At 49.7% G+C, this 19,153-nt stretch overlaps 3 protein-coding genes across 3 annotated transcripts; 2 read left to right on the forward strand and 1 right to left on the reverse strand.

The window, feature by feature from the left end:
• Window positions 1–583: 583 nt before the first annotated feature.
• LOC123112667 (PTI1-like tyrosine-protein kinase 3) lies at window positions 584–5,442 on the forward strand. The gene is made up of 8 exons (XM_044533724.1): window positions 584–953; window positions 2,186–2,321; window positions 2,988–3,223; window positions 3,334–3,460; window positions 3,590–3,863; window positions 4,186–4,318; window positions 4,685–4,771; window positions 4,893–5,442. The coding sequence occupies exons 2-8, from the start codon at window positions 2,234–2,236 to the stop codon at window positions 5,040–5,042; spliced, it is 1,095 nt and encodes a 364-aa protein (XP_044389659.1). The 5' UTR covers window positions 584–953; window positions 2,186–2,233; the 3' UTR covers window positions 5,043–5,442.
• A 618-nt stretch (window positions 5,443–6,060) lies between these two features.
• On the forward strand, window positions 6,061–9,245 carry LOC123112666 (U11/U12 small nuclear ribonucleoprotein 35 kDa protein). The gene is made up of 8 exons (XM_044533723.1): window positions 6,061–6,382; window positions 6,502–6,599; window positions 6,695–6,746; window positions 7,090–7,160; window positions 7,256–7,346; window positions 7,429–7,504; window positions 7,627–7,705; window positions 8,227–9,245. Exons 1-8 carry the CDS (start codon window positions 6,235–6,237, stop codon window positions 8,947–8,949), a joined length of 1,338 nt encoding a protein of 445 aa, XP_044389658.1. The 5' UTR covers window positions 6,061–6,234; the 3' UTR covers window positions 8,950–9,245.
• Window positions 9,246–14,503: 5,258 nt separating this feature from the next.
• On the reverse strand, window positions 14,504–16,393 carry LOC123116544 (uncharacterized). Its single transcript, XM_044537489.1, has 4 exons — window positions 16,167–16,393; window positions 15,832–15,899; window positions 15,110–15,724; window positions 14,504–15,021 (listed from the first exon to the last, which is right to left on the reverse strand). The coding sequence occupies exons 1-4, from the start codon at window positions 16,267–16,269 to the stop codon at window positions 14,740–14,742; spliced, it is 1,068 nt and encodes a 355-aa protein (XP_044393424.1). The 5' UTR covers window positions 16,270–16,393; the 3' UTR covers window positions 14,504–14,739.
• Window positions 16,394–19,153: the final 2,760 nt, after the last annotated feature.

Raw genomic sequence — 19,153 nt, forward strand, 5'->3', positions numbered from 1 at the left:
TGGGCCTTGCCCACTCTAGCATGCCAAGCAAGCATCGGATACGTCCACGTACAGGATATGTGACCGTATTTGCACGCTCACGCAAGTTCAATGGCCAGAATCACGTATTTTTCAAATTTGTGCACTAAAATGATCTTTGCGTGCAAATTCTAAGACTCTCAGTGTATTTACCTTAAAAAAAACTCCTCGAAAAGTACACCGCTGACCCAACGACACAACCCTATCAGCCGGAGCCGCTATCCTGCCCCAGAGCCAGTCGCCAAACCAAAGCCCCCGCCAACTCCCACGCGTCCAAATCAGCCAGCACGGCGGGCGAACGCTTAGCACACCACGCCCGGGTCCGGGTTTAGGCCGCTAAAAGGACACGCACGCACGGATGCTTGCGGTTGCAGCAACGGGCAAGCAACGCATCATCCGCACTGCACACTAGCCGCCTAAACAAAAGCCAACCATACCGAGCCGAAAGTGCAACGACAGGAAAGGGGAGCGGCGGCGCGGCACACGGTGCGGCGGATACTACGGTGGTGGTGGTGGCGGCGGGTGCGCGGGTTGGTGGAGGCAGTTATGCGTCGGGTAAACGCGGTCGCGCACGGCACGGCACGGCAGGACCAGCTAGCTACTGTAGCTAGCTAGCCTGCCTGGGAACAGCAGCGGCCCCGCGTCCCCGCTGTCGCGCGACGACGGCTGTCGCCTCGTCGTCTCCTCCTCTCCTGTCCTGCCTGCTACGCCACGCCAACGACACTCGGCTCGGGATCGGATTAAACCCCTCCCCCACCCCCACCACCACCACGAACAGTTCGTCTCTCTCCCTCCGCCCGCCAGCTCGTCGCCCGCCGCGCCTCCCCTCCTCCTCCCCCTCGTCGAGCCGCCGGAGGCCGAGCCCGATCGCGGATCGGGTCCCCGGGTGCCCCTCCAGTCCAGACCAGCCGCGCTCCCGGGTTGACCCCTCGCAGGTGAGCTCCTGCTCCTCCCCTCCCTTCCTTCCTTCCGCGCGGCGAGTTTGTGGAGTGGGAGACCTGGCGCTTCGCTAGTTTTTTTTTTACGGTACGGCGGAGTCGTGCTGGTGAGCTGTGTACCGCTGTGAGAATTGAGATGGTCGGCCGGGTCGCGTTCGCGTTCGCGGGGTTCTGGGGATTCGAGGGGTAGGGGGCAGCGGATGGCGCTCGATTTCGGCCTGAATTTGCTGCGTGGGCGCGCGAAGGGCGTGCTGTGCGCATTTGGGGGCCGGCGGCGGGGTCAGCGTGGGATTGGGGGGCTTGCGCGCGCAACTGAGCCTACCGCCTTCAGCTGCTGCTGCTTGGCATGCTGGATTGGGGGGCGTCGTCATTTGCATCTCGTTGCTTTGGTGCCCAACTTGGTGTCACTTCGCCTCCATTTTTTTGCTTTCAGTTCAGACTTCCAGTCTTGGATAGTAAATTAGTAATTGAGGTTTTTGCACCACTGGTTCATCTCACGGGCTTATGGTAGAAACCGAAATGATAACGCAGACAATGTGCACTTATAGCTTGGCCACCAGCATAAGGTCGCGCATAAACTGAAACAAACAGAAATAGCACGAGATTGCCTTGCCTGCGGCTGCGGCGGTCTAGGCTGGCTTGCTCTGCTTTGTTCTAGCATATCCAACTAGGTGCCATCTGGTTACCCTGTTTCTCCTCACCTCCATTTTCTGCTTTCAGTTCAGACTTCCAGAGCTGGGTAGTAACCGAGGTTTCTGCAACAAGCACTGTTTCACCATCAGCTTATGCTTGAAATTGAAACTGAAAATGACAACGCATGCAATGTGCACTCATAGTTTGGCTACGGGCATGAGATTGCACATAGAGTCAACAGCAAAACAAAAAACAGCATGGTCCAAGTTATTAGTGAGTGTAGGACATGGATATATAAAAGCTTGCAGCTCACCATGTGTTTGTATGGAAAATCGTGGAAAGGACCAAAAGGCACAACACGGCGCTGAGTGTTTACTTGCGGGACTGATTGTCAAAACTTGAACCTCTTCTCCATTTCCCAGTCAGTGCATATGCAATCTTTGACCTGTCATGAATTGCCTACGATTTATGTAGGAGTAATAGTTTTGTCACTCGGATATTTTCATGTTTGCTATGAGTGTCCTGATTGAGATTGGTACTCTTGTAAGCATTTGTATTGATGCCAGAATGTTCTTGTATTTCCCCCTTTTTCTCAGGAACCAGAGGCAGATAGATAGGAAGAAGTAAAATAGAAGGAGGTCATTATGCGTCGGTGGTTTTGTTGCAGCCAGTTTCATGCTTCATATCGTGAACATGAACATGAATTTCCTTCCAGCCCGGATGAGAAAGAAGGTACCCCTCCTCCTTTTTGCCTTCTGCTGTCTCGTAATTAATCAGCCTATATTCAAGCTTATTGATTTGAGGCCTATGTTCGATACTCATAATACCACCTGGAAATGGGTTTGAAACTCTTGTGCAAACTCAAGTTTTAGTTGCTGGATTTGAATGTAGTTGTTTTGGGTTCTCCAGAATCATCTTGTCCACATTCAGTTTATTTAATATATCCAGATGTGCTTTGGAACATCACATAGTGTTTCCTTAACAATAAATTCTTCTAGTAACTTAACATCCCTGTTGAAAAAAATTTGTAGTATCGCCACCCAGCATGTATTGACAATCTTTTGCTATTGAGTAACAGAACAAGTTGACATGAGCACCAAAATGGATATATGATTTTAACGTTACAAGTGAGGGAAACATGGATAAGAAGGTGAAACCATGCTCTTTCACTTCAAGTTAGTGAATTTTCAGCATAGTCATTTGTCAACACTGTTTCAGATTATCTTACCTATCAGCTGAACCCTGTAATGTACGGGCTAGGTATTTATTTCATTCTAAATGAATGTTTATCAGAAGGGATTGTGTTGTGCATCTGATTGCTTTCTAGTTATCCTCTGTTTTCCTGTTGTGCTTTTGTTATTGGGGCCTAAAGTTGTTTGTAAAACACATGGTTAACAGGAAATGGTTTTGATTCCAAAAGTGATCCAACAAAAGCACCTCCTCCCATTGAAATACCTGAATTGTCACTTGATGAACTGAAAGAAAAGACCGACAACTTTGGGTCAAAAGCTTTGATCGGTGAAGGATCGTACGGGAGAGTGTATTATGCTATTCTAGACAGCGGAAAACATCTTGCTGTTAAAAAGCTTGATACCTCAGCAGACCCTGAGCCTGATAACGAATTTCTGACACAGGTATTGAGTAATAACCATCTTTTGCTAGTTATGATAGCTTTATCTGCTAGTACTTTTTGTATGAACTACAATCCTCTATTCTTGAACTTATTTTCCTCTTTTGGTGGTAGCTCTCGATTGTGTCGAGATTAAAGCATGAAAATTTTGTGGAAATGCTTGGCTACTGTGTGGAGGGAAATCAACGTCTGGTGGCCTATGAATTTGCTACGATGGGTTCTCTACATGATATTTTGCATGGTACGCTTGCTATGTTATGCAATCTGTTAGCCTGTTTCTTCATGAGGTCCTCATGATCAAAACAGTTCATGTGGCATGGTGGTCTGATCTACTCTGACGTCTTTTCTGCTTTTTCTTTACATACAAAAGGAAGAAAAGGTGTCCCTGGTGCACAGCCTGGCCCAGCACTTGACTGGATGCAGCGAGTCAAAATTGCTATAGATGCTGCTAAAGGGCTAGCATATCTTCATGAGAAGGTTCAACCTTCGATAGTCCATCGGGACATACGGTCTAGCAATGTACTTCTATTTGAGGACTACAGAGCGAAAGTTGCAGATTTTAATCTTTCAAACCAGTCTCCTGATATGGCTGCTCGATTGCATTCCACCCGTGTCCTTGGAACCTTCGGCTATCATGCTCCTGAGTAATTACTAAACTTGAATACTTGCACTTCTTTTGTTTCAAGATTTTGAGATATCCCCCCATAATTATTATTAGAAGATACCTGTTTATTTCACTTCATGTTAGGCACCAATGATAGGATTGTAGCACTAGTCAGACGACCTTCATTATAGCTAAACAAGTCTGTCATTTCTAAAGCAAGATCTATAGTTGAATAAATAGCTGTAGTTCCACCAGTTCTTTAGTTTTTTATATCCAAATCTGCCACTGCACTACCTTTTGTTAATTATTACTGTATATTCTTTCTTGCTTTGTTTAAGAAGTGCCCTTCCTTGACAATGCAGGTATGCCATGACTGGCCAGCTAACTCAGAAAAGTGATGTATATAGCTTTGGAGTTGTTCTTTTAGAGCTTCTAACAGGAAGGAAACCAGTAGATCATACAATGCCTAGAGGCCAGCAGAGTCTGGTTACATGGGTATGTATTTGCCTCCTAACATTCTGACAGTACTATATTTTGCCAATTAAAACTTAATGGTAAAGAGAACTGCTTAATTTATAATGTTGAGCATGCATTAGCAACAAGAGTAGGGCATTAACACTGAAGCAGTCAACGGTTTGAACTTCAGAGAGTCTCATACTAGACTGCAATCATGTAAACAAGCATAAAAATGGGCGGAATTTGAATCAAAATTTGCTGTTCTTGATTTATGTCCTCCGGTTCAGGGTGCTTACTATATTTCGTGCTGCTTTGCGTTCCTGTACTATCGTTTTACATAACAAACTATTCAAGTTGCCTGATTTGCATATTCTGATTGGTTGCTACTACCTTCTGTGGACACAGGCGACACCTCGTTTGACTGAGGATACAGTGAAACAATGTATCGACCCAAGGTTGAAGGGCGAGTGTCCCCCGAAAGGCGTTGCCAAGGTCTGCCTCTCTTCTTCCCTCGTATCTTTGTTGCGCACTCCCTCTCTTACACGGTCACTAGCTAAGAAACAGCTTGAAACAAATTTGAACACTAAATGTTTTTTCCTTGTGTTGAATGCAGCTTGCAGCGGTGGCAGCCCTCTGCGTGCAGTACGAGTCGGAGTTCAGACCCAGCATGAGCATCGTCGTCAAGGCGCTCTCGCCCCTTCTTCAGCAGAAACCTCAAGCTCCACCAGCCGCTGCTCCTAACACAACGACTTCAGAAGCCTGACCTACCCAGTTCAACAAGGATGTATGTAAAAAAAAAAGTGCTAAGACGCATGTCCTGGCGTGTGCGTTGTTTTGCTTTTACCGAGAGTACCGTGTCGCTTTGCTGAGTTCAAGAACGGGGCTGTGGTTCTGCCGAGTGATGTGCTCTTGCTGCATTCGTTGGCGATCACCTTAATAAGCTGTGTTCTGGGTCGTATATATGCTGTAACATGGGAACTTGGGAAGGTTGTAGTTGGTCCGTGGCTTGATGTTTCTGGGTTTGCCATTGTGATTTTGAGCTGACGCCCATTGATTTGTATAATCTCCTGAACTCGAAGTTGGTGTGAGATGTGAGGAATGGTAACATTATTGTCCATTTTTATTACCTGCTTGCCTGATCAAAATTATGTGAGACTTGGTACCACTACTGCTTGTTGGCCTCTTGGGTAGGCAATTTTCCGCAGAAATTGCGGAGAATTTTATGCTTTTGTATCGATCTCGTGTAGATGGATTGAATTTATCCGTGCACCTGTGATGGGTTGTAATGCCGGTGTCTGGTGAGATGATAGTGCAATACAACGTAAGTTGTACGAATTTAAGTGAAAGTACTCTTTTCCCAAGCTCACGGGATGAACAATAAAATCAGGAAAAAAATTTCAAAAAAATCTGCTTTTTTGTGACAAATATTGAGAAATATTTTGAGTGCTTGTAAAATTACAGCGTTAAATGACATTTGTAGAAGTCGTGGAAAAAAAGACAAAATCATCACTCAAAAATGCTTTTGGAAATGATATTTTCGGTGCATCATTTTTTTTTTGCCATGGCTTCTACATATGTCATTTCATGATGAAACTTTGCAAGCATTGACACCATTTGTCAATCTTTGTCACAACAAAATTTTAGAATTTTTTTAAAATTTGTTTTCAAATCTTTTTTGATTTTACTATTCACCAGAGCTTGTAGTATGGCAAGAAGAACATCTCTATGTACAACTCGCCAAAATAAGAAGTTCGTTTGGAGTTCGAACTGGTGGCCTACTGCCTACTTGGTCTGGTTGCCACACCGCTACACCGACCGAGCCAGCCTGCCGGTCCGGCCCATCTCTTCCCCTGCCCACCTCCTGCGCAGCCGCGGCCCCAGCTCCCTCCATCTCTCCCACCGGCGGCGGCGAGGCGGCGCAGGTTGGTCGGCAGGTAGTGGTCGGCGGCGGCGAGATGAGAGTCGGCGTCGGCGGGAGCGCGGGCGCGGTGTTCTACGCGGACAAGTACCACCCGATCCAGGCGGGCAGCATCGACGGCACGGACGTCGCCCCCCACGACAACGCCGTCCTCCGCGCCCTCCTCTGCTCCACCGCCGGCCTCTGTGCGTCCTCTCCGTCCCCCTCCCCTCCCCCCGTCCCGCTCTTCTCCCATTCGCGCATCAACGCCGCGCGGCTCACTCACTCTGTATCTGTTTTCCCCCCTGTTCCCCTCTATCTCCAGATGATCCGTTCGGGGACCCCAAGGCCGCCGGCGACCCCTACTGCACGGTCTTCGTCGGGCACCTCTCCCGCCTCACCGACGACGAGACGGTCCGGAAGGTGCGCGTCTCTTTTGCCGGTGTGTTGGGTTTGATGCTGTCACCTCATGTCTGATGGTCGGAGCTGTTGTTCCGTCTGTTCCCTGTGTCGAGCAGGCCATGGGAAGGTACGGGAAAGTGAAGAGCATGCGGCTGGTGCGGGATATTGGTGAGTCGAGCATTTTGTTCCACGATTTTTTTTCAGTGTTAGTCGAGAGCGAACCTTGCTTTTGCAGAGCACGTTACTGTTCCAGTGAAAATAGCATCAGTACACTTCATCCCGATTGAAATCGCAGCGAGCACATAGTTGAACAATGCGCTACTTTCTCAAAAGAATGAATGGGGAGTTTTATATTGTTAATAATCTTAAAAATGTAGCGTGAATTTCCAGTTTTTTCAGATCAACTAGCTAATGTCGCAGCGTTGTTCCGGCTGTTCTTGCCAGTAGACAGAAAACAGCATTTCTTCATCGAGTGGCTTTAGTTTGTATTGATCATACTACTTATTTGCAGTTACTGGTGCTTCCCGCGGTTATGCATTTGTAGAGTATGAAACAGACAAAGAGATGCGCCGTGCCTATGAGGTATTGTCTGCATAGTGTTTTCAAGTTCCCTTGCCTGTTTGTTTGCTACCACTGTATTCTAGGTATATATGAAATCTAAAGGAAAACTATTCCAGGATGCACACCACTCAATTATTGATGGCAATGAAGTGATCGTAGACTACTATAGGCAGCAACTTATGCCTGGATGGATACCAAGGAGGCTAGGTATGTGACCCTGCTGAAGTATAATATAGAAGGCAGAATACTTGAGATGATCTTCATGCTACTTTGAATGGCCTTTTTATAGGAGGAGGACTTGGAGGGAAGAAAGAGTCTGGCCAGCTTCGATTTGGAGGTCGAGAGAGGCCATTTCGTGCTCCCTTGTATGAACCCAAGCATCTATTATATTTCAATATTTCTTGCTAGAAGAGCCGTGGCACTTTGATGAATTGCACTTTGGAGTTTTAAGGCATGTAGTAACAATGTGCACTTCTATAAAATGCAGGCGGCCTATTCCTCATGATGAACTCAAAAAGCTCGGGATCCAACCGCCGCCTGAGGGGCGGTATATGACACGTTTTGAGGTATTTTTTATTTACTTTGCCACTCTTTACCTTGTACTGCCAAAGGGGGATGTTGTTTAAATATGCGAGGTATTACCACTAAAATGTTCCAATATTAACCTTATTAGAAATGTGGACATGTCAATTTATTTAATCTTTAAATGGTAAAAGATGCAAAGAGCAAATTCATGATATTTCCAGAGAAAACATTTACGCATAAAAATTACAAAGAGAGAGTAAAACTGTTATTATCTTGAAAGATTAAGAAGAAAGGAGTAATACTTCTTGTATGTACTTTTAGCCCACATATTCACTCATTGTTGTCATTATTGAACCCACATGAGGACATGGAGGAAAACTGGAAAGTTAACCATTGCATTTGTGTGTCCTCACAAAACAGACTGGATTTTTATTCATTCCGCTGTCCTATGAGATGCCTTACATTTACATTCATGTGTGCTGTAGTTGGGGTATGGTTTAGTTATACCATGCCTGCTTACTGCCATGGAGTGAAATAACGCTGTCAATCCCCACCATCACAGGTTCCCCCACCACCTAGACGAAAAGGAGGCAATGTTGACAGGGAAGAGTCGCCATCTCCTAGGAGAATATCCAAGGACAGGGCTGATGGCACCTACAGAAGGCAGAGAAGTCCAACTGAAGACGAAGGCAGCCCGCGCAGGCGCAAAAGCAGCCATGACCACAGGGAAGATACGCAAAGGAGGATAAGGTCATCTAGGGAGGCAAGCACCTACAGCAGGCAGAGAAGCCCAACTGGAGACGGCGGCGACCATCACAAGCAAAAAGGCCACCGAGAGCAGGGCGATATCAGCAGCTATGATAGGCATGTAAGCCCAGCCGAAGACGACGGCGGTCATCACCGCAAGCGAAGAAGAAGCCGAGAGCCTGGGGATATCAGGAGGAGCCATAGTAGGCGGAGAAGCCCAACCGAAGACGACGCCGATCGCCACAAGCGAAGGAAAAGCCGAGAGGCTGGAGATACCAGCAGCCACAGCAGGCACAGAAGCCCAGCCGAATACGACGGTGGCGGTCATCGCAAGCGGAGGAAGAGCCGAGAGCCGGGAGAGGTGTCTCCTGGCACGGAGGATGGCAGTTTCAGAAGAGGAGGAACCTCCACCGAAGCCGGCCCCAGCCCTCGCCGTCGATCTCATCGGGAGCAGAGGCATCACGGCGGCAGCAGCCGTTCCCGCCACGGTGACCATGCTCGCTCCAGGAGATCCGAGAGCCGAGATTATAGCCAGTAAGATGTCTGCCATTTCCGTTCTGTGAAAAACTTGTGGATCCCTGGCCTACGTGCTACTCGCTTGATTTGATGAGGTTCGTCGCTCTGTGTAGGCTCTGTTCGGTTGTCGGGTGTTTGTCTTGCCAGGCGACACCGCTCGCCGTATGTGTAGGATCCACGGTTTGTTCCTGAGCAGTTGGGATAGTTGTAATTCTAGCTCTGGTAATTTAGGTTGGATCCCTGACTGTAAGTATAGCGTGCAATTTTATGAAATGATCTTGGTATAGACGTTGCTTGAATAATTTTGATTTGATGACCCTGACTAGTGTGGTACTAGCATTTGTTGCGATCAACGGATTTTGGTATCGATACATAGGCATTGTTTGAATAAAATTTATATCTCTGGATGATCCGACGATGCAAAAAGGCCACACAAAGAACAATGCTGTCCAAACTTTCAGGTTGCTTACTCTCCTGAGGCAAAACCGAAGTGAGGTGGGTGGTCTAAACCGATCAAGGGATATGTGAAATTGAATGCTGAAGCCGCTTTCGACTCTGATTTTCTTCAAGGTGCAATTGGTGCAATTCTGAGAGATGATAGAGGTACCTTCATAGCAACGATGAATGAGAAGCTTGATGTTTGTGTGGATGCTTTTATGGCAGAACCTATGGCGTTGCGATTTGGTTTGAATCTACCTCAATCAGTCGGGGTAAGCGAATGATATCAACTCTGATAATGCCGATGTAATCACAACTATGCATGAAGGAGGTCCGTTTGCTGGTCTTGCGGCAGCTGTCTTTGAAGACTGTTATCACATGTCCCGAGTTTTTCTCATGTAATCTATGAACATTGCCCTAGAGAAGCTAATCTAATAGCCCATGAATTAGCTAGATTTTCCAATCTTGAAACTTGGTTAGATGAGCCCCCTGCGGCTATTATCAGTGATGTAACTATTGTGACCAATGAATAATGAGGGATTTGAATGTTAAAAAAAGAGAACAATGTTGTGTGTGCGACAAAATTTTTGCCACACAATTGACTCATTCTTTCCCAATCTCTAAAAAAGGGGCACTCGGACGGCAGCGGCAGGGCTATCCTTTTTTTTGAGCTTGGAACACTACAGTTCTACTGATTACTCAGGCACAAGGAGATCGCTGGCCACCAACAAGCTTCCATCCGCTGGCACTCAACAAAGGGAAACAAGTAACAAGGTAGGGTTCTTACCAAATCCCAAAGAGAGACGAGGGCTTGATGATCTATGATGAGATCCTTCTCCCAAGATGCAGGTCTTGTGATATTGAGAGATCCTTCTCCCAAGATGAAGGTCTTGTTCCTCTAGGAGGTACATGGAGCAAAGATCTCTCAATTTAGTCTAATATGCTTTGCTAACCCTATTCCTGAGCTAGGAGAGGAGAACTTATAGTCTAGGGGGCGAGAGAGGAATACAAGGGTCGTGGCCCTACACTCTACGCACAGGCATGCCGGTAGTACCGGGATGATGGAGGTAGTACCGCTGGGCAGTACTACCGTGGTCAGGGCCGATAGTAACGACCACATGGCAGTTGTTCGCGTTGGAGCCGTCGGCCAGTAGTACCGGTGTTAGGGCCGTAAGTACTGCTAATTCAAGGATATGTGGTAGTTCCTTGCCAGCGCTAGTGAAGTGTCGCTTCCAAGTCAGAGGTTCTAGTGGTCGGACGGTAGTGGAGTGGTAGAAGGCGTGGAAGTTTCGATGGCGCCGAGGCAAGTAGTATGGGACAGGGGGGCGACAATACTGCTTGCGGCAAGGGTGGTAGTACCGCTCGGAGGGTCGATAGTACTGCCTGCTTCAAGACTTGGCTCCTTCTCTTCTTCCTCTCGGTATTCCTCTTCCTCCATGGCTTGGCCTTGCTCCCTAGCTTCTCCATGGTCTTTTCCGTGTACTCCCTCCGTTCCGAATTACTCGTCATGGTTTTAGTTCAAATTTAAATAAAAGCACGACGAGTAATTTGGAACGGAGTACTTGAGTATGCACAAGGTCTTCGCTTTAGGTAGTAGTCATGTCTCAAGTCAAGTGGACGCTAGTTCAAAGAGGAGCGACTTAAACTCTTCTTGTATGGCGCTTGCACGTGCTCTAATCATTGGCCCATCTGGAGATTGGGGTGTTGGTGTAGAATCCATGGGGAATGGTACTTCAATTTCACTGCAGGGCCAGTACTACTGCGCCTGATAATTCCAGCCTCGGCTGATTCACCGTTTTGGCCATAACTTCTTCATCTGCACTACCGATTTGAGCGTTCTTGGGCTCGTTTGAATATATCAATGTGCCCGAGGCTCTTGCATAGGTATCCACATCATTTGACAAAACAAATTTGGAGGTTTTTCATCGACACTGGAACCCCTCCACCCACCATCACACTTGTGTCACCAATTCATCACCAACGCTTCCCCAGAGTGACCATTGGGTACCATCTATATAAAAAACCACCAAGGGAAGATTGTAGCTCTCCATCGACTACATAAAACAATGAATCTCGACATCGATGATGACTATCCATCATTTGACTCCAATAACCAGAAGCAAGGCTGGTTACCCTCGACTACGTGAAAGGTTAAGTGTGATGAAGGTATCCATCCCATCACACTCGTTTCCTTCCTTGCCATTAACTTTGATAGCCCCACCGTTCTTTGTGTACATCTTCATACCTATTGAGACTAGCTATTCAAGTATTGCCGGGCTTCGTGAAAATTTGAGCACCTTAGTGATAGCGATAACATCATTGGTGTGATAGCTTACTCATGTGCATATCTTATGATACTTGCCTTGGTTGAGACTCAATAAGAATAGTGGAAAGGATGAGAAAGTGAAAAAAAACAAGAAAAAAGAAAGATCAAAGCTTATAAGCAAAGAGTGAGCATCAAAAGATATACATAGGATATTTGGAAAGGAAACGTTATGCTTGCATGTATAGGTTGGTGCCAAGTAGCAAATCGTGCCCACAAGTGCAATATAACTAGCGTCTCTCCTAGTGTTTGTGCAACACAAGCTTAGTCTTTGTTAGGCAATTTTGTATTGCTCATTACTCCTACAAAGGATGCTGGAGTACCCGCCTCCTGAGGGCGTCCGCTGGCAAGAGTGCCCTTCGTGCAGTCCATTGTGTGATGGTGGGCCGCGGGTGCCTCCTTGGGGCTCTCCGCGTCGTACATTGTTCGGTGGTGTGCCACGGGTGCCTCTCAGGGGCTCTCTGTGCCATCTGATCTGTTCGGGCGGCGTACCCCTGATGATGTGCCTCAGGGGTCCATGACGGGTGCCCACAGGGGCACCCTGGGCCATTGTCAAGTTGTGGGTTCAGCCGCGCTCGCGTGCGACGTCCCACACACGATTGGGAGGCCGGTGCAAACACAAATCTCTTTGAGATGTCAATTATGCACTTCAGTCTTTTTTTTTACTTATGAGCCAATTGCTATGCGATTCAAAAGTCCAAAGTTAAACATAGGTGGAAACTGAAAGATTGATTGGTGCGTTGATGTTCTCACAGCAGAAGCTTGGGCTCTAGGGTTTGGCTTGTCTCTTGCACAAAGAGCGGGTTGCAATCGGCTTGTTATTAACTCTGATAATACTGATGTCATTGATACAGTGAAGAATGGTGGATGGTCTGCAGGAACGGCAAGGACAGTTTTTGAGGATTGTTATTTTCTGGCTTGTGATTTTCCTCTCACTAGTTTTGAACATCGTTATAGAGAAGCGAATAAGGTTGCCCATGAACTTGTTAGATTAGCTAAATTTTCCACAACTAGTGATTGGTTTCAGGAGACATTGGAGGATATTGTACCTCTTCTTATAGATGATGTAACAGTTATTTGCAATTAATGAAGTGTGTTATTTTGAAAAAACATATGTCATGTCAAAATTTCTAATGGCTAGGTTTGAATTCATCAAGGGATGGGCATATGGGTTGTGATTTGTGAAATGTTCATATGTAATTTTATCATCCTAGGTTGAATTCTTCCTCATTTTGCACAAAGCAACACTCAATCCTCCGCATTTTGTTGCCAAAATTAAAAATTCCTCCCGTTTTTAGGCATGCACAAATGCAAAGGTGTGCATACACCATTTATACCCCCCCTGTTGGTGAACTATTCACCTTCACGGAGAGCAACTTCCTGGTTCGTGAACTACAACAGTTTCCTGCTAATGACATGAAAGCTAGAAATGGCCCTTTCAAAAAAGATAAGAAGAAAATGACATAGACATGATAGAGAGACAGAAGGTGAGATCACATCTTCATATTCTAGATACACATTGAAGCTATCACAATGCATTGTCACAAAGCATTCTATAATAGCACAACACATTCTTCAGGTTCCGTGCATAGAAGCTAGCAAGTTAGCACAATACATTTTTAGGTTCCACCTACAGGTAGCCAGCACAACAGATTGTCATACGAATCTAACAATTAGGGAAATAGAAAAGTTGATAGAAAGTAGCATGCACATCCAAGCGACCAGCCCTACTCCACCCCACCTCTCCTCGCCGCCGCCAGAGGCGGTCTCCGGGCAAGTCCGGGGCGCCGCCAAGGAAGGTGGCGGCGGGGCAAGTTGCTGCTCTGCTTCCGCGGGGGCGTTCGGATCTGGGGCGGCGGCCCCTCTGGTGAGGCACCACCGGCTTAGCGGCGGGCGGTGGTGCGGGCGTTTGGTTCCGGCGTTCTTGGTCGCGCGGGCGGCGGAATCTCGGAGGACGAGGGCGACGGCGCCAGATCTGGCGCCCCTCCTCCCTGTACGGCGTGTTCTCCCCCATCCGGCCCGCCCGTGTTCCATGGGACGCCGGCGCTGGTGGTGCTAGTGGTGGGGAATCCAGTCCGGGCGAAAGCCATGGCCGACCATGCTCGGCTGCGTCGACGGCGACGCCTGAGGGCGCCGTGTCCCTCCTTGGAGGCGTCTGACAGGTCTGATCCCCCCACTCCCCCTTCCCCTAGTTCTCCCGGGCGAAAGCTCCAACTTTGTTGGGCGGCGGCGGCGCCATCGGCGTCGTATCCTTCTTGAAGGCGCCGTTTAGGGAGCTTGGTGGTCGGTGGGCGCTGTTGGGGTGCGGGGGGTGGCGGCGGTGGTACCCTCCTCGTCCTAGCTCTTGCTTTCCATCGCCATTGTATCTTTCCGCTCTGCAAGGTGGTGGCGCTGTCTAGAGGACGGCGACGTTGGTGGAGCGGTGCTTCATCTTTCACATTGATGATGGCGGATCTCGGCGGCATGGTGCTGTGGAGACTCGGCATCTGATGCGCGGAGATGGACTCGTGCAGGAGGAGGAAGCTGTCTGGCGTCATGGGGACGTCGATGGCAGACTGGCCAGACAAGGTAGAAGCCTCAATTTGATCTGAAGACGGACCTGTGGAAGATGGCGGCGACGACACACGAGTGCGTCTGACCGGATTGCGCCCCAGACCCAGTATGTGGCTCGGCTGGGGTTACCGAATGAGTTTCGGCTTCCGGCTTTTGATGTTAGGCTTAGGTGAGTGGTTTGGGTAGTGGCCCAGCTAGCACCCCCTCATCATATTGGATAGGAGTAGCGGCACATGTTGCCAAGATGATGGATTCAGACACATTGTTGTAATACTTTGTATGGTTATCGAGAATAATCAATAAAGTGGCCGTATGCATCTCCCAGATGCAGAGGCCGGGGGTCATCCTCCTTTTCTAAAAAAAAAAAAAAAACATCCAAGCGAAACACAAGTAGAAGGAGCAATGACCATATTAATCTTGAGCTACTACGACGATGCAATGTGCATTGCATTCTAGTTCCGGAGGTCCTTGAGATGGCAACGAATCAATGGAGGCACATCAGGTTGCGTAGCTGCCGTCTAGCCTGCGCACCTCCACCTTGAGCACATGGTGGTCGCCGCCGTCGTCCCCGGGGAGGGCTCGGAAGAAGCAGGTCTCGCCCGCGCGGAGGCGGTTGTCGACGCGGAACTGGTCCCACCCGTACCGGAGGGACGTGCGGGGCCTGCCGGTGGGCGTGAGGCCGTGCTTGAGGTTGACGGCCCACGACTCGCCCCCCATCCGCAGCAGCACCTTCTTCTTCTCGGTGTACCGGTGCACAACGCCGAACTCCATCGGCACGTTCTGCGTCGGAGGCGGAGGCGGAAGGAGTTTGTTAGAAGAAGGAAAGTGCGCGCGCATGTGATCGAGTAGAGTGAAGAGACGCTCTCACCAGGTACTGCCCATTCTGCTTCACAAAGTGGCATTTCTTGAGCTCGACGACGAACTGCGGCGTCGGCGTGTGCGGCGCCGGCGCGTCGACGGTGTTGATGTCCATTTCCTCCGACTCGGAGCTGCCGCCGACGGTGTTGGTGTCCGTTTCCTCCGAGTCTGAGCTGCTGCTGCTGCTGCTGCTTGACAAAGTAATTGGTGTTTTAGTAACTTGAGTCCTCGGCCGCAGCCTTCTCCCCCATGCCCCCTGTTCTGTGTCTTTTACTGCCCCGTCGCTGCTTCTTTCGCCCTTGGCTGGCAATGGTTGCTTGACTTGAGCTTCAGCTTCAACTTCAACTTCATCTTCAACCTGATCAGGCAGCATCTCATCAGAGCTTGATGCCTTGCGGCACCTCCTGCTCGACGACCCCTCGTATCCATGACGACGACCAGGCGCAGGTGCAGAGTGATTTGCAGAGTTTGCGCCGCCGCTGTGCCCCTGGGTGACCATCTCTTGGTCAACTTGCAGAGATGCGTCTACCTGCAGGTGCCAGCGTTCGTTGATCCCTTGGAACCGGAAAGTATCCCGGATGGCCATGGAGTCGGCGAGGTGGAACCACGAGCCTCCCTGGTCGACCTGCTCAAGGCAGCAGCAGAGCAGCAACATTGATCAGCGGAGCGGCCATGTTAAAATTCATGGATCGGACGAATTCCATGATGAATTGGACAGTGATGCAAGCATACCTTGATGGATTGGACGGCGATCTGGCCAAGGTGGGGAAAAGATGCGGCGTGCTCGTGGCTCACTATGCCTGGTACAAACCAATCCACACCCGAAAAAGAACATTAATTGAAGATTGGGGTTTTTCGCCGCAAGAAAGAAGAAGAAGAGGATTGGGGTTTTGTCAGCTCAGGCCGAATTGATTCGACTCGATTTGCAATTGCAACCAAGAGAAAGAATTAAAATGCCAAGATCTGTTCTAGAGGCAGGAGGATTGGTTCATTCGTCGTAGCTTGAAGCCGGCCAAGCAGCCAGCCAGGTAGACAAGCAAGAACAGCTCAAAGAAAATGGTACGTACGCTTGAGATCGGCGACGGTGGTGGACGACGCGGGGAAGGAGACGGCGAGGCGGGTGCCGAGGCTCATCTCGAGGAACACCGTCGCGACGTCGCCGGCGGCCATCGGTTCCCCTTTTACTTCCCGAAATGGCAATTCCTCTCCCCTTCCTTTGGCTAGCTCCGTGTGCGCGCGCGTGAGTGAGTGGGAGAGAGAGGAGGCCGAGGAGTGAGGAAGGGAGGGGAGGGAAGGGATGGGCACGTGAGCGGCTCTGTTCTTGTACACTTTGCATTCAGCTCAAGCATGCTCTCAAAATTCGCTTCAGAACCCCCTTCTGTTCAACTAGTGAAAACTTTCTACCCAAAGTAAAACTTTTGTTTAATTTCAGAGATCGTATCTGTCTTCTGAAGCTGTTTGTTTGTAAAAGTTTAGGAAGATGCGCCACATACGAAATCAGTTTACAAAGCGCAAACATTATTATTTTTTTGTTCAAAGAAGAATGGTGCTTGCATATGCTGAGCTAGGGAGCAACAGGGAAAAAGGCCATGCATATGTGATTTCCATGCCCATAGCAACAGAAGTAGAGGACATCACATCTCTCCTTTTCCAGTTCATGTTCTGTTCTTCTACTTTTGATCCCACATTCAGTCACTTGCTACTTTGAGAAAATATGCACATTATGCTTCTGGCGTTTGTAACTAGAGTATCACCCAAAGCTCACCAAAGCAAAGAAAGCCATCCATAAATAGGAGCATGCATGTATGTTCTTGTTTGTCTTTCTGTTTGTTCTAAAATTCTGAATATTTACTAGCTGAAACTGAATTTGTTCTAAAAACTGAATGTTTAACTGAACTTACAGCACAAACGAAGTCTCGGGGACAGCAGTGAACTCAACTGGTTTCAGACTCCACATGTATGGTCAGATCTAGGTGCTCCGGCGACGCCATCTCATCTAGTCTTGATCAAACATTCTGGTGCGCGCCACCTGCAACCAGTTGGCCATCACTTACAGAGGAGCACAACCGATTGATCAATGTCGTCAGGCATACACAGCAATGCATCAAGAACACAGACACTCATCGCAATACATTAGTTTCCTTCTTGGTATGAAGTATGAACCTATCAAGAATCAACGCTGAATTATCGCCTCCACCACATGACAAATGAAAGGTACTACTGTGTACAGTATGACTGTCAGCATAGGCCTGACAATTGTGCAGTTTTCTACACCCAGCAACGGATCAGTCAGTACAAAAGGATTGATTACCTTGACGAGGGCCGTCGACACCCAGCTCCACCTCCGCATTGGTCCGAGTCAGCGAGTCCACGGCAACAGAGAAAGCCGGAACCGAATACACCTTGGGGCCCTTCATGTGGCGCACGTCATCAACAACTACTGACTACTGTCCTGGGTGCACTCTGCACCAGCCAGCTTCAGACATGCCAGTGAGCATGCATGGAGTTGACGATCTTTAGCTCACCATGCCCCAACCTTGCTTTCCACAAGACCGACGAGGACGCCACATCACAAGAGTTTACTTCGTGCAGTATCGAAAACGCTCTTATATTATGGGACGGAGGAAGTAGTAATCAGTCCTAGCAATTCTCACTAGTAGTAAAACAAAACTCGCTAAACACATACTCCCGACCGTATACTACAACAAGGTCTGCTCGGCTCCGGTGAGGGAGGGGCGATGATGGCGGTGCGCCCTTGGCTCGCTCTAGTGTTTGTAGTCGCCGGCGTGTCACTACATGGTTCATGGACCTGGTTGTAATTTTTACCTCTAGTCATGTACTACCATTATTGATTATGAATAGATCGGAAAGTTTACTTATCGAAATGCTGAGTGTGTACTAGGAGTACCAGGAGAGCTCCCGTGTCGCTCCCGCGAGCGGCTCGGGAGCAAACCCTAGCCGCCGCCAGCACCCACCCACCCTCCCCTCCTCCCCTCGCCGCTGCCGGCGGAGGTCGCCGGGCGAAGCCCGCGCGGCTCGGCGGCGACGGGGCCCTCTTCCTCCTCCGCCCGAGGCTGGCTGGCACGGGCCGGTGGCATCGGGGGGAGCTCGAGCGGCGGCGCACGCTCGGGGCGGCGCTTCTGGCCGCCGAGGACGCGCACGGAGGCGCTCGGGGCCTCGGGGCGCGCGGATCTGGCGAGGGGCGGCGCGGGCTGGCCGCGGTCGCTCGCGAGCGCGGGGATCTGGCGCGGCGCAGCGCGTGGTGGCCGTGGCCGGTTCACGGGCGCGGGCGCGCGTGGTGACCGCAGCGGCTCGGCTGGGTGACGGTGGTCGCCGTGGTGTGCGCGGCGTGGCTGCTCGGCTGGGCGGCTGCGTCTGGTGGTTCGGCGGGGGACCTGGATCTGGCAGGTCTGTGGACGCGGGGTGCAGGATCAGATCTGGTTCTCTGCAGACCCGTCGACGAGGAGGCTTGCTGGTGGCCCTGCACAGCGTTGGCGCGCTCGCTGAGTGGGGGGTGCACGGTCCAGTGGAGGTACGGGTCGGCCTCGGCCGGCTGTGTGGGAGTGGCTGCCCCGGGCGAGTAGCCTGGCTGGTGCTAGCCGGCCGGCGACGACGACGCTCGTGGGCGTCGCTATCCTCCTTGGAGGCATCGTCGGGAATCTTCACAGCCTCTACTCCCGGTTCAAGTTCTTCGGGTGAAAGCCTAGATCCTGCTGTAGGGTCGGGCGGTGGCGTCGTCTTCAACGTCGTTCCCCTCTTTAGGGCGCCGTCTTGAAGACCTTGATCCCATTAGTGCTTCCTGCGGCTGGACGTGCACGGTGGCTTCTGTGGCAACGATGACGGCGGTGAGCAATGTCGGAGGCGTGGCCTTGGTCGTGGTAGTCGGCTCTTCTTCTCCGGCGTGTCCGTGGGTGTGCCTCGACCGCCTGTTGTTGTGAAGTCGAAGCCGCGGTGGGGGGGGGGGGTATACGATGACGCGTGACAGATGGCTCGTTCGGTGATCATCCGTGACGCCACCCCTGCCTGTTTCCTCAGTAGTTTCTTCGTCGGAGTC

Source organism: Triticum aestivum, chromosome 5B, assembly GCF_018294505.1.
Source record: "Triticum aestivum cultivar Chinese Spring chromosome 5B, IWGSC CS RefSeq v2.1, whole genome shotgun sequence".
Classification (NCBI taxonomy): Eukaryota; Viridiplantae; Streptophyta; class Magnoliopsida; order Poales; family Poaceae; genus Triticum; species Triticum aestivum.